Source organism: Astatotilapia calliptera, chromosome 20, assembly GCF_964374335.1.
Source record: "Astatotilapia calliptera chromosome 20, fAstCal68.1, whole genome shotgun sequence".
Lineage (NCBI taxonomy): Eukaryota > Metazoa > Chordata > Actinopteri > Cichliformes > Cichlidae > Astatotilapia > Astatotilapia calliptera.
The window spans coordinates 14708057-14722673 of record NC_137441.1 but is presented as its reverse complement, the minus strand read 5'-3'; the positions used below and the strand labels follow the sequence as shown (position 1 = coordinate 14722673).

General features: G+C 41.7%; 1 protein-coding gene across 1 annotated transcript; it reads left to right on the top strand.

The window, feature by feature from the left end:
- Positions 1–7272: 7272 nt before the first annotated feature.
- bhlhe23 (basic helix-loop-helix family, member e23) lies at positions 7273–9063 on the top strand. The gene has a single exon (XM_026154171.2). The coding sequence runs from the start codon at positions 7671–7673 to the stop codon at positions 8352–8354; it is 684 nt and encodes a 227-aa protein (XP_026009956.1). The 5' UTR covers positions 7273–7670; the 3' UTR covers positions 8355–9063.
- Positions 9064–14617: the final 5554 nt, after the last annotated feature.

Here is a 14617-nt window from a genome sequence, read left to right as displayed (position 1 = left end):
TACTGCTGCAACAATCTGCACTGAACCTGACCGCCTTAACTTAACTGATTATTTCACTCTTCTGTTGGTTCAAACTTTTAGTGCCTGAAAGCTTGCGTGTTGTGCTTCCTGAGTAATTGTGTATCTTTTGATATATTAGACATTACATGTGTTAAAGGCCCATGTTTGAGTAGATTTTGAGCCATGTACATGCATCACTGTCCTTCTGAAATATTAACATGTAAGCTGCACAAAGCTTGTCATTATTATTTTGATTCTAACTTCTGTTTTTAGGAGTTCAACCAAATCATCTCATATTTATGCATATCCATGTCAGGAGCAAAAGAAAGACATGCACTGGAAGCACTAAATCTATTCAAATCAATACGAAAAAAATTAATAACACTAACAGCTAATGGATTTTTAAAAAAAACTACGAACCAAACTGCAGCAAGAAAATATTTTGCACTGATTCTATTTTAATTCTGAGTGGTATTGTATTTGCCCTAGTTGGTAGAGCCACATAGAAATAGCCAGATTCATGCACTCTGCATGTTACAATGCAAACATCATTATCAAACCTGAAGCATGACAACATGAAACAGCATTATAAACTCACAAGATTGCTGTATGACAAAGTTTTGCTGACAAAATCAAATTTTCACAACAGTGTTTACCCTAGTTCTGTGCACATGCTGATTAAATCATTCAGCTCTTTAAACCTGTTTACACAATCAGCTGCTTCTTGCTCTAACCTTTGTTACTTTCCAACATGCCAATCTACCGGCCAAATGCCACAGATTACTGAACAGGCCACATGGAACCTTTGGCACGTTCATCTATCACACAGTGGATTTAGTTCCTGAAGATACTACATCTGAGTAGTAACTCAAACTGTGGGGAAACTTGCTGCTCCTATTTTTGAGACTAGCAGCTGTTAAGGACTCACACTGATAAGAGAGGATATATTATTCTCATTTTCCTCTCTATATTTTCATTCTAATGACTCTGGAGTAGATCTGCATGATTCACATATGTACTAACAGTTTATGTACCCCATCAGTTCATTTTAGCTCTTTTCTGTCTTTAAGTCCAGTTTTTTCCTTTTGGCCAAGTTACGAAAGCCTGCAGAGGGGCAGTGACCAGTTCTTGTGAGGTGTCCTGCTTGTACATTTTGGGCAACTAGAGGATTGTACAAAGATGGCATCCATGATGAGATGGCATGGCCACAGCAGAAAAACATTTAAAAGCCTAGCAGAAGTCTGACGCCTGAGTTTTGTGCACACGGGTATTAGGTTTACCTCTTTATTTGAAACTGCTGCCACAGTCAGTATGAACATGTGCATCACTGTAGCTGCCTTTGGTCATTGTTTCTGCTACTGCTATGATCACAAGTTTTTTCCTCCTTGTGGCATCAATACAAATCAGTTTTATGTAATAGGACAACATTAAACATTTCATTCCAGCTCTAATTTAGTATGGGCTACTTTTGTCTTTCAGAAACCATTGCATTCAACTTAAAGGCATCTTCTAGAAAAGCTGGCGAGTGAGCACTGCGGAAATACTGTTTGTTTAAACTCGATCATGATGCATGTTCTTAAATAGCTGTAGACATGCGTTTGACAGCTGAGACCACACAACTCACTTGTGAATTGGTTCTGTTCCTTTTGCAGCACTCATTTAAACATTTTGTGTTGACTTATTACAGAGTACGGCTGCGGCACCTTTAAGGGGGGCGAAAGGGACTCTAAAGTGGGTCAGAGTAAAAATATCTTCAACAATTATTCATGGGACCCCGCCTATCTCTACCATACCTCCACCCTGTGAAAAATCTGCATTGCACTGCAGTGAGGGGAGACAAAATGGAGGGAAAAAGAGATATGGCGCGAGGGGAACCGTGGAGGATGGAATTTCGGGATAAAGAGACCAAACACAGAGTCAGGAGCGAGTACTTTGTTTAGTTCTTTTGGCTCGGCTTGTGATGAAACGTGGGTGCAATAGGCGATATGCAACGTACAATGTGCAAGCTGCACTTGACAAAGATTTCCTTTCATGTTCAATGCTAAATTTTGCCAACTTTTGCTCTGTCATCATCAGAAAAGATCTTCCCAAACACTAACATTGTACCCGCCATTTCAGCTGACTCCTAAGACTGACTGAATTAAACATTTACCACACCGACCACAGCGATCTCGTGCTAACTAACTTCCTGTCAATTCTAAGATGAAAATAGAGAGGTTTGAATTGGGGAAAGGCTTTGCAAAGCGGAAAGTTTTGCGAAATCTCTCTGATTGGGCAGGTACAAAGTGTGTCCGGTGATTTGTGACAGCATGGGGATTTTTGGAGACTCTGGATTGCGTGCTTAAGGTTGAGTGAGACTAAGACTTTTGGGTTTGTTTCATGAGTGCCTTGGCTGAAAGCATCACGACCGGAGCAATGAATAAAATAAAGAGCTCTAATTATTTGTGCAAAAGAAGAAGAAGAAGAAGAAACTAGATTCCAGTGCAGCAGAGGGGTGTCATGGCTGCCAGGTCCCTGCAGGTCTGCACTGTAAATCCACACATTAATCAGAGTCGGCAGGGAGAGATCAAAGGAGCCTGTTCCATCTTTACTCAGAGCAGCACTTTGATGTGTGCATGTGTGTGTGTGTGTGTGTGTGTGTGTGTGTGTGTGTGTGTGTGTGTGTGTGTGTGTGTGTGTGTGTGTGTGTGTGAGAGAGAGAGAGAGAGACAGAGAGAGAGATGGGGAGTGAATCAGACAGAGAGGGAGCAGGGTTGAAAGACAGCCTGAAAAGAAAACTCTCATCCTGCTGGGGTTTGAGATACAATCAAGACCTGGTCTAACTTTGAATATCAGCACCTGTTAAGACTAAAAAGAGAAGAAAAAAAATGCTCCCGCTCACTGCATGCACGGGAGTCTACAAAGAGCAAAATTAGCGCACATCATGATGACAGCGTGAAGCCAACACAGCCGTGTGTATAACATGGATGCTCGCGTCCACACGTCTGCATGCATGCACATATAAACGCATTTGCCTACGTGCTTTGCCGCGTGCATTGTTCCTGTCAAATGTGACCGCCGCCAATTTCGGTGCAATGGAAAGTACTTTCCTGCCCCATGGTGGTCCTCCCCTGTCACTGCAGCGTAAGCCCTTCTCCCTTCCTCGCAGCAGACACTGTCACAGAGGATGGTGGTACGCCACCATCGCTTGGCAGCTGAGCCTGCAGTTGCCATGGCGACACGGAGCTGCAGCAGAGGCTTTAAAAGCATCATGTATTAATAGTTGGTGTGTTGACACTTTTTGTGCTTCTTCCATTCTCTGTGAAGCGGGAGCTTTTAGTGCCCAGTCCTGCTTGGAGAAGGTGAGGATTCTGTGTAGTGCTGTTAGCCGAACACTTGGGGATCTGATCTCAGTGAGCAGAGAAGTGCAGTACTGCCATTGCTGTATCTACTTACAGTACAAGGCTACGTTTCACTAACACTCTAGATCCTTAGTCTTAAAGTTAGTGATATTATTAATGCTCTGTGTACACCTTAGAGCTCTGCTTTTGTTTAGATGCTGTTTGCAAAACCCCTTTAAAATAAGCTTCAGTAGTTAGATTGACATGAACATTTGTGCGGTAGAAATAGCATAATCAAATCACACAAAATAACTCAAGAAATGACCAAAACTTTCTTTACAGACAGACCGTTTCTTTTCTGTTGTAATATGTCTAGGGTATTCTTTTTTTTTTTTTTTCAATTAATGGACGTCTCTGCCATCTGCTGGCAGAAACTAATACTGAAAAGGTGAATTGCACATTAAGTTTGAGAATTAGATTTAACAAACTATGACGTGATGTAACGCCCACCCTTAATCATCAGAGTAAACCTGGACTATGTAGTGTTTGAAGTCACACACGTGAATAAATTGTAATATACAATGAGGTTTTCACCTACAAAAAATATGTAAATAGCAACAATAAAAATAAAATCAAACCCACACTGAGAGGTTTGTGATCAAACACCTCGCTATTCTCTGTGTGATATTAAGAATATATAACTAGAAAGCATATTAATATTTCTATGGGAAGGATAGTGTAGAATTTGTTTGTTATCATGAAGCTACATGTTTGCTACAGCCTTCAATCTTTTGTATATGGAAAATCTTTATACCCTGTTGTGCTTTATGTTATCTTTTTACCTGAGATATTTTTATGTGTCTCGCTAAGCACTGATAACAAAATTAATAACAGATTATTCCACAAAGCTGCTGCATTTTCAGAGTTATGGCATTGTGCATGGTGCTTACTGTCACACTGTCATGACTTACTTTTTGTCATTACAGTATCCAAAAAGCTGTAAGACTGTAAAAATGTAAATAAAAACACAATAAATTGTTTTGGAAATGATTACAACTAGGGGCAAAGACAACATATCAGATGTTGGTAGACAGAAATGTGTTATTATTATTTTGGTATATGCTTATTTTCAATTTGATTGAAAAAGAAGGATGTCATATTTACCGATGTTTTGTGCTACCTCCTCTTTAAATGCACTCTGTAAGCAAATGAGAACTGAGGAGACTAGTTGCAGTTTTGAATACAAAATTGTGTGAGAGCTGTGTCTGTTTCTAATGTTACCTGGGAGCCTGAAGACATTTCCTGTCCTTTCAGTGTCAACTGCTTGCCATTGTGATGTGATGTGATTTCAAATTCCTGAATTCTTTGGAATCAAAAATGCATACCTATGCAATCTTTTATATGTGAACACCTTTTTCATTTTCTTTACTTTTGAGAGATTCAACCCAACTGGTATGTACTTTCAGGTCCAATCATTTGCCTATTTAGTTATCAGTATTCATCAGGTGTACACAACGATTTCAGTCGTTTTTGTTGATTTGTGGCCCCTCAACCTTTCTGATACACGCTGCTGGCATCAATGGGTTTTTTTTTAATGGAGAAAGAAAGTTGGAGCAAAACAATAAAATGTGTTAGTTTCAACAGTCTATATATTCTCCTTATTCTGTTGGATATGAAATAATTTTAATCAAATAATCTTGTCATTTGAAATCATTGTGTGCTATCATGGTTGGCACAGTGGTTAGCACTGCTGCCTGAAAGCTTTTCTGTATAAAGTTTGCATTTTCTCTATGTGTCTTCACATATTCCCCAACATTCTCCAACAGTCCAACATGCTTTATGGGTTAATCTATAAACTGACTGCGGGTTTAAGTGGTTGTCTGTTTCTGCAATTGACTGATGACCTGTCCAGGGGGTACCCTGCATTCTTTTACCGCAACTTTTTAAGAAACTTTTTTGTATTATGTTAGGTTGTCTTATTTTAGACCGCATCTGCCACTTGTCAAATCACACCAACAATAATTCAGTTAAATGTTTCAAAATTCAGTGAAATCAGTTGCTTCAGGATGTCAGAGCAATAGGTTGCCACACAACTACCACACAACTAAGTCATTATACATCAACTAGTAGTAATTGTGTCAAATTCGATTCAACAGTAATTCCTAATCCAAAGGAGTGGAAATACAAAAAAGCACATTGAGATAGTGTACCAAGAATGACTAAGACATGTAGTCCCGTGGACAGACTCAAATGTCCCATCTTTTAAGCCCCTGAATAGCACCGAAGCATTACAGTTTTACTGAGAGACCTAGACAACGTCTAATGCTGTGCTTCCAAGGGGCCATTAACCACACACATAACTCCACTCATGGTGCATTATCTATTTTCCACAACAACAACTGTACATCTGCAGTAACAAAACTAAAAACACCACAGCAGATGCAATAAACACAGTTCTCTTAAACTTAGCAACAAAAACAATGTTCACAGGGCTTGAGGGAAGTTTATCTAAGCCATTATAATAATACAATATATCAAACACGTGCTAATAATTGCATTTGCACACGATCAGAATGTCACACTTTCTCTCCCCATGAAATGAAGGTGCAAACTGCTGTGACTGAGCTTTTCACATACAGTGAATCATTGTGCATCATGAAGATCAAACATCTAAGTGTCTAAGTGAAGTATGAGCCCCTGGAAGTATACACTACTCTTCAATGCAGGTATACTACGGGCATCTTCAAGAGTACTGCGTGCGTATATATATATATATATATATATATATATATATATATATATATATATATATACCTCGTCAAGCTGTCGCACTAGAGCATTTTTAAGGCATCTCCACAAGGTGGCACCATCACCTAAACAAAAATATACACTAACATAGGGGGAGCTGAATGTACAGTGTATGGCTTTAGTGAGTTACGGGAGGCTTCACCGTGGTGTAATGCTCTACAGTGAACTCAGAGTGGCACCGTTATCTCAGCTATCAACTTAGTGACAGTCAGGACACCTGTTCCTCATCCTCAGGAAGTGTCTGACTTGCACTCTAACACCTACAGATATAATGACGTTTTAATTCTGATTATCGTTTGGTATATAATTGTATTACAAATCTTTATTTAGCAGATTTAGCAGATATTTAGAGATCTCAAGTTGACGCTGAGCTATTTTCTTTAAATTCTATCAAAGCATCCTATTGTCTCTTCTTGCAAAGAAGAGTATTGGCCTTTAATATTATCGCAACTTGTGACCATTTTCATGACATTTGGTTACTGATTCTTTCACTAATCACTGACTGGATAGTGTAAGGGGCTGTAACACCTGATGTCTGAGTGTATCTGCCCACGAGCTTTTGTTGGTGCTGATAGCAGAGTGCAGGTGAACGGCGGTCAGGAGGACTGTGGGTTCATTGTTAGGACTATCAATCAGAGAAGGCTGCACAATTGAAACTGATGCCCAAAACTGTCACTGCACTGTCAGCTTGTCTATCTATCACATTCACTTCAAAAAGCAAAACGCTCGAACCTGGAGGTCACATTCCCAAACCTCACAAAATGTCCTTTACCTGATCCCTCACTATGTTTCTGATCTAGACTTCTTCAGATAGGTGAGTCCTTTTTCTCCAACGACCTAGTCGTATGTTAAGGCTTGAGCTCTTCTTCATTTGTGCATTTTAAATGCCTAAAAAAAAATCCTACAAATACCTCCAACTTCAAGTTGATTTAAAGTATCGGAAAGAACAGTTTTGTTAAATTTGTATTTAGTCGTGGAGAGTGCCGGCATACACGCGGCTGTGTCAGTTTGTGTTGCATTTATCGCTTTGTGATTGAAATTGGGAGCAGACCTGCGCTCTTCCTGAGTTAATTAAAACGCCCCCCTGATTGGACGGGCAGATAATCCCGACGGGCCTCGTGCTCCTACTAACTTGCAAGCAGGGCAGAGCGCCAGTCACAATCTGCCCAAGGCGAGGGAGGGCAAGAAAGACGCGCGAGAGGAAACCGACCGTACGAAAGGGACACGAGCGCTCCGGTCTCAACGAGCACAGTTAGAGAAGTGTTGTTGAACGTGGGCTATGCGCGCAACAAGGGGGGAGCGCAGTGTACAGAGGAGGTGAATGCATGTAGAAGCTTCAGATTCACAGCCTCCTTCTTGAAGAGTCACTGCACTGACAGAGGAAAGGAGTGAAGAAGGAGAGGAACTCCTTGGAAACAGCAACTCTTGGAGAGAACTACGCGAGAACACGCTACTGTTTCCAAAACAAAAGCTAGGATAAAGGATAAGGATAAAGGAAGCGCGGTAGACTTTTCCTGGTCAAAACCTGCTCTGGAAGAGAAAATGAATGTCAACGAAGAGAATCTGCTCAAGTCCATCAGCAACGACGCGCTCCTCGACCTGACGCAGCGCTACGGGCAGTCAGCCTTCGGGTTTGGCGCTGGCCATGGTGCTGGAAGCCCCGGCCGGTACCCGCTTACACCTGCCACTGATTTCCTCTCCGGGCAGACCGCGAAGTCCAACGAGAGCGGCGGGGAACACACGAGCGACGACGAGGATGGCTTCGACTCGCTGGAGTCCCGGAAAAGGGGCTCGTCATTTGGGGACGACAAGCCCGGAGGGGCCCTCGCTAAGAAGAGCAAGGAGCAACGGTCCCTGCGGCTCAGCATCAACGCCCGCGAGAGAAGGAGGATGCACGACCTGAACGACGCGCTGGACGGCCTGCGCGCCGTTATTCCCTACGCCCACAGCCCCTCGGTGAGAAAACTCTCCAAAATAGCCACTCTCCTCCTGGCCAAGAACTACATCCTCATGCAGGCGCAGGCTCTGGAGGAGATGAGGCGGCTGGTGGCGTATCTGAACCAAGGACAGACCATAACCTCACCGATCCCCACCGCCCTGGCACCCTTTGGACAGGCTGCCGTATACCCCTTCTCGGGTTCCGCACTCGCCACCTGTGCCGAGAAGTGCACTACTTACTCTGGGGCACCGTCGAGTCTCTTCAAACACTGTAACGACAAGCCTTGATTTGCTTTAACTCTCTTTCCTGAACTTTTAGCCTACCTATACTGCACCCGTGTCGGTCTTTCACCCACCCTAGTTATTTTAAAACCATTCTGTGGAAAAAAAGAAGAAAAAAAAACGACTTTAGTCTAATGCATAATCTTAAGATATGGTTAAGTGAGCATATTGCAATGTTTCATCCAGATTTAACTGACGCTACATAGAAACTGAACTGCTTAGGCCTTCTTATAGGATGACGTCCCTGTTACTTTGTCGCTTGTACTTTACAAACACTTACAGGCCATGTCCAAATTTGGGTAAATTTGAGAAAGCTTTTGTTATCAGCTCATTTGTAATCTATGCAACATTCAGTAACAACAACACGAAACGACGAAACGGGACCCAATGCTACAACATTTAGATTTGAAACCGCAATTAAGGCTTCCCCCGACTGACTATATGATGCTATGTGGGAGATAAAAAACACAACTTTATGTGATTCTGACTGATATTTTCTGATACCATGTGTTGACAGGTTTGTTTTTATTTTACGTTACTGCACATTTCTCATGATTGTATTGTACAACTTAAAAAAAAAATCACTTGCTTCAAGCCCGGTTATCTTAATGGTTATATGACTACAGCCTATCAACTGAAGAAGCGTTTTGGTTGTGTTGCAACATGGATTTCATATATTGTTTATATGTCTTTATAATTAAAACACATATCTATGCTCGGACTCGGTTTGCTTCATTTCAACAACAACGCCACAGCTTTAAAACAGTTTTACACGAGACACACCGCTGACATGATATTTAAACTTCAGGCAGTGTAAAAATACACACTTTACTTAATTTAAAATTTCAAAATTTTCAAATGCATTCTGTTTATATTTACGTTCCGGACACAATGCCGTGTTTTTTAGGAAACCCTGAAAAAACTGACACACTTTTAACGCATCTATTTTTCAAGGCAAACAAATGGGAGAATAACGGTGCATTGTAGCCACAGACAAATTTTATATGTGAAAAAGAAAATAAAAACTATCACGCTGCTAACATGATCTCTACTTCTTACCCTCTGAGTTGAACCCCCCACTCACCCCGCAAAAAATGAGTTGGCATTTTTCTGTTCTTGCATTTCAAGCCTTTGACATGAAGAGATGGGTCTAAACGAGCTCAGTGGGGCTGGTGAGGCCTGTTTGGCACGCAGTGGGGTCGGTGGCGCTGAAGGGAAGTACGCAAGAGCCGCCCGGGGCACCCAGGACCTGTCTCTGGTTATTTGGGTGATTGTATGCTTCCTTGGCGGGCTCTTAAAGCCTGGACAGCTATTAACACGATTTCTGCTCCTGTCTCTTTGGTAGACAATTCACTGAACGTTACAGGGCCAGCTCCCCTTTGCAGGTTGGGCACTGGATGAATTTAGAGCAAAGTATATACATATTTAAAAAGAAAATATGCTTGGTATTTGTACTGGTCAGAGAGAAGTGATATTCACATTCCTGAAAACAAGCATTTGTCTTTGTTTTTGATCATCTCTAACTGTCTGATAGTATCTCTGTTTGGCACACTAATAACAAGTCCATGTTATCGCTAAGTTTACATATCAGTGCTTTATTATTTCTCTTTTTAGTTATAGTAGTGTACATATGTTAATGTAAATAGTCAGATTTCCATTTGTGGTTTTGGGGTGTAAATAAAAAACATCTAACGTCACAAAATATATTACATATTTAACCTATTGATCTGGAAATTAACACTGAACAAAGATCCACACAGTAGTAGTGGATTAAACAACGCTTCCATTAGACTGATTACAATTGTAAACCGTTAGGTAAATGTGCTCTTTTTCAATCACCACCAGCCTGAAAAGTACTTTGATTTGTAAGAAAGAACTTAGAAAAAATGAGTAATACCAGAATAAATGTTGCCTTTAATCTCACAGGTGCTTTTCCTACACTGACATATTCACACTCATTTGTGTTCTTTCTACTTGCTCCGATGAATACATTAAACCAGACATTTGTTCTTGAGCAGTCTGGTAAATCTAGTCAGAGACTAAGTGATCCACCACAGTGTGTCTCTCTTACAATTTAGATACATGTCACAACAACAGGCCACCCATGGCATCTTAAATGGGACCTTTGATGACACATGCCTTGTCTGAGGCCCCGTGAGACAGTTAGGACAGCGGAGATGAAATGTGACAAATGCTGCCAATGATGTGAGGACTCTGGCCCTGCGCTTCATCAGTCCCTGTGCAGCCTAATAGCCATAAATGAGACTGTTGCTTTTTGTGTACCGATGGTTGGGTGGTCACTGTTCCTCCCTATAGGCCTCAGATGTCGAGCTAAAGAAATATATGTTATATTTTGGCACCTTATTATCTTAATGGCCATCAGCGTGCATAGTGGTAGTGTGTTATTTGACATGTTGGCTATACATTAAGACAGATTTGTGGTCTTGCTGGTCACATGATGGTGTTCCCCGATGCTTTAGCCAGTCAGCAGTGAATGAAGTGTGTTTTAAATAATCATTTATCTTCATTTTTCTGTATAACGAGGGCACTTTTGTGTGTTTTACAATTTTCGTAAATGTAAATCAGAATCTGAAGATGTGGGAAGTGGCAAACATTCCTTTTTCTTGTTGTGCAACATGTTGACTGCTCATTTAATTTGCTGATAAATGGACTCAAATTAAATAACTGTTCTTAATTATCCATGTAATAAATTGATAATTACATGGATAATTCATGTGACTTAAAGTAAGTGTCTAATGCAATATCAGAAAGTACAATTTGGTGTTTAAAAATATTAAAATTGAGAGAAATGTACATATCTTTTTTCATAACGTACAGTAAAAAAAAGAAAAGAAAAGAAGAAAGAATAAAACAAACACACGTAAAGAATTTTTATCCATACAACTACAATTATACAAACCCATTGATTTTGGATGCAACACAGAAAATAGATACATTTCTGGATATGCTCCGGGCAAGGTTAAAAACAAAATCTGCCACATGTTTGTGAAGGCTACAATTATAAAAACAAGATTTAAAGTCATCATTTAAAACTATGAATGAAGTACAGTGAAAGACAGTTATGTGTACTTATATTCCTCATCTGGACCTGTCTGATCTGTTCTACCATGACAGATTGTGGAGTCACCTCACACACAGAATTTAAAAATAGTCATATTAACCTGCGTCATCACTGTCCTCTCCTCACAAAAACACATTTTCAAACAGGTAGTGGGAGTACTGCAGTTGAACGTAGATTCATCTCTAAATATGATATAATCCAGGTATTTCAAAGTGTTGAAAGAAAATATTTTACTATAAATGCATTGTAGTATTGTATAGCATATATTAAGATTGCAAACTATTATTGCTGCCTTTTCTCACCTATTTTCTCTTGTGGACAGTGTATTTATTCGGAGAAATCCTCGGTGCTTTACTACTCTCACAGCCCAGTGTGGTGCAGGAGTACGGACAGACTGTGTGATGTCTGTAAACATTTGTGTTTGCTCTCGGTGGGATAGAAAGGGAGTGATTTCATTACCATGGCTCAGAGCTTTGAGGTATGTTTGTGTGCTTTTCTCCAACCCGATGGTATAGTACTAAAACCATATGCCCTTAAGTGCGTACCTCTGCCTAATGCATCTGACAGCGCTGTTTTCTCTAATTAAGTTCTCTCCATGTGCAAGCTCATGTGTCTGATGCACATTGTAGCACTCCGTTTCACACACACATAGCCCAACACACAAACTGTACTTACAACAGGGGCCTTGAAGGAAAATGAACACCCTTCGACTCTGATTAAGCTTACTGCAGGGGGACCAAAGGGTTTATTAAACATTAGAGATTTTTTGTCTTCATTAAAATGCGCTCACAGAAGCATAGTTGAGGCTTTGTATGTGAAGTGGCATTGAAGGCTTGTTTTTATGCAGGTTCCTGAGAGGGGGAAGGGGCGAGGATGTGAGATAGAGAATAGACCTAGGCAAGTGGATGTGTGCGCGGGGGGTTCATCAGTGTGTGGAGTAAAAAAGAGGGCACAGCACGTGGAGGAAGAGATGAGGTGCTGAGGAGATGAGAATGCCAGAGGTTGCACTGTAAGGATGCCCCACATTCACCCACCCAGCCACCCGTGGACCTCCAACTTCTCTGCTTCACTATGACATCACACTTTGTCGTCCCTCCCAGCCCCGCCTTGTCGGAAGCGATAAGCGGGTGAGTCAGTTGGTTCCGAGGAGCCATGTGATTTGGGGCGACGTTCCTACAAGTGTAGCGGGGACGGGCCAGGGCCTTTCATTCGTTAATCAGATGTCTAAAGGGGGGTTGGAGAGAGGATGTCTGTTTGTATGTGTCTGTGTTTTTGTGCATCGTGTGAATGTGTGTGCGCGGATGCCCGTGTTTTGTGCTCATATGGCTGAAAACCCTTGAAACATGGCAGCCATGCAAAGCGTTTTGCCTATCGCCACAAGGCACCTGACACGACGCATGGTAGACCCAGACAGTGTGGCAGGGGCCAAATTGGGCCTGGTAGGGGGGGAGAGGAGCTGGGATAGGCAGCACTTGATGACAACAGTCTGAGCCATTGTTGAAAATGATATCCTAGGCCAAAATTACCCTCATTTTTTGTTGATCCCAGGACATTTTGATTCTCAAAGGCTCAATTTTCTTTCAAGACCTCTTTTGCACTTTACTAAAGCTTTTCTCACCCCTACATTCTCCTGCTAACTTGCCTCTTTTTCTCCTCCTCCTGCAGTCCCTCCCCCTTTTTCTATCCCTGTGCTCATCACACTCTTTCTCCTTTAGCTTGTTGTCTTGACAGAGGATATGAGCTGACAAACGGGGGCATCCGTTATTGTAGCATGGCCTAATCTCTGTAATGGTCCCAGACATACATAACTGGTGGTGGGCAAACACTAGACATACACAGACACATAGACACGCAAACACACCTCAACTTACTAGACAAATGTACATGAATGCCCTGGAGTCAGCAATCAGCAAACCCTCCATCACACTGTATCTCCTTCTAGTCCCAAAGACTTACCCTAACTTTAAACACTTCTTGCCTAGCACTAACCAGTACTCCAACTTTAAACCACATCTCAGCCATTGAATTTGAAGAATTATCGACAAGGCACGTAATGCAGAAGTAAAGTATACACCCATCTACACGCGCACACACACACTTTCACACACAGGCCCCAGCACCCCTCTCGCTGCTCAGTACCAGCTGAGGAGCACCATGGTTTTGTGGGGAGCAGGGGGAGCTCGTTATCCTCATTAATTAATGACAAAAGCGATGTAATTGGCCATCCATAATCCTCCATGCGGAGACGGTGTGACAGGCAGGGCCGGGACCATCCTCTACAGCGAGTGCTACTCATAAACACACACACCGAGGGTAAATGAAGACACATTTCATCCTGTTTTTGTGCGTCAGTATTTATGTGTGGCTTCTGATGCACATTAACTGAAAGACATGCAAAGTGATACCAAAGGTTGCAAGAAGAGGGAAGCGTGACTCTGTGTGTTCCCACAGTTTCGGTGTCATTTTACACAAATGAAGAACATTTCAAAGTGTGTCACTTGGTTTTTAATTCTCATCTTATTGTACTGTTTAAGGCTCCACTGGGCCCAGGCTGGAGCACCACACTGCAACATGCTGTAACCCCCCCACTCAGGATGAAAAGACAAGATTAATGGCACTTCCTGTCGCTGACGATCTTGCACTAGCCTAATTAAAACCACTGGAACATGCGCGTAGCCAAGGATCAGTGGCTTTTAATGAGGAGCTTGTAGGCTGATTTGGGCCTCATTTTCTGCTTAATAAGGCCGGTTTAAAAAGTAATTTTGGAGGGATGTGACTCCTTTAAACCTGCTCATTATCAATGATAGCGCTTCACTTAAGTACTTCAGGAAACGCTGTGTTTAATTAATATTGTGTCGCGCACGTGGATTAGCTGACAGGCTGGAATGGTGGAGTGCAAGCAAGTGAGCAAGGGAGCTGGAATTGATGAAGAACTTTCAAGGGCACTGATTTCATTAAGCAGCTTCATTACAGCCCAAATAACTCTTCATGTCATTTCAGTGCTCCAGTCACTCTTACTGTGCACATACACACACATACACACTCACTCACACACACACAATAATCCTTTGCCGAACAAGGAAGGCGCAGCAACAACTTTTACATTTTAAGTGAAAAGAAAGACAATGACAGTTTTGCTTCAGGTGATCTTGATGACACCCATTCTCAACCCGACAGTGTTTTTCTA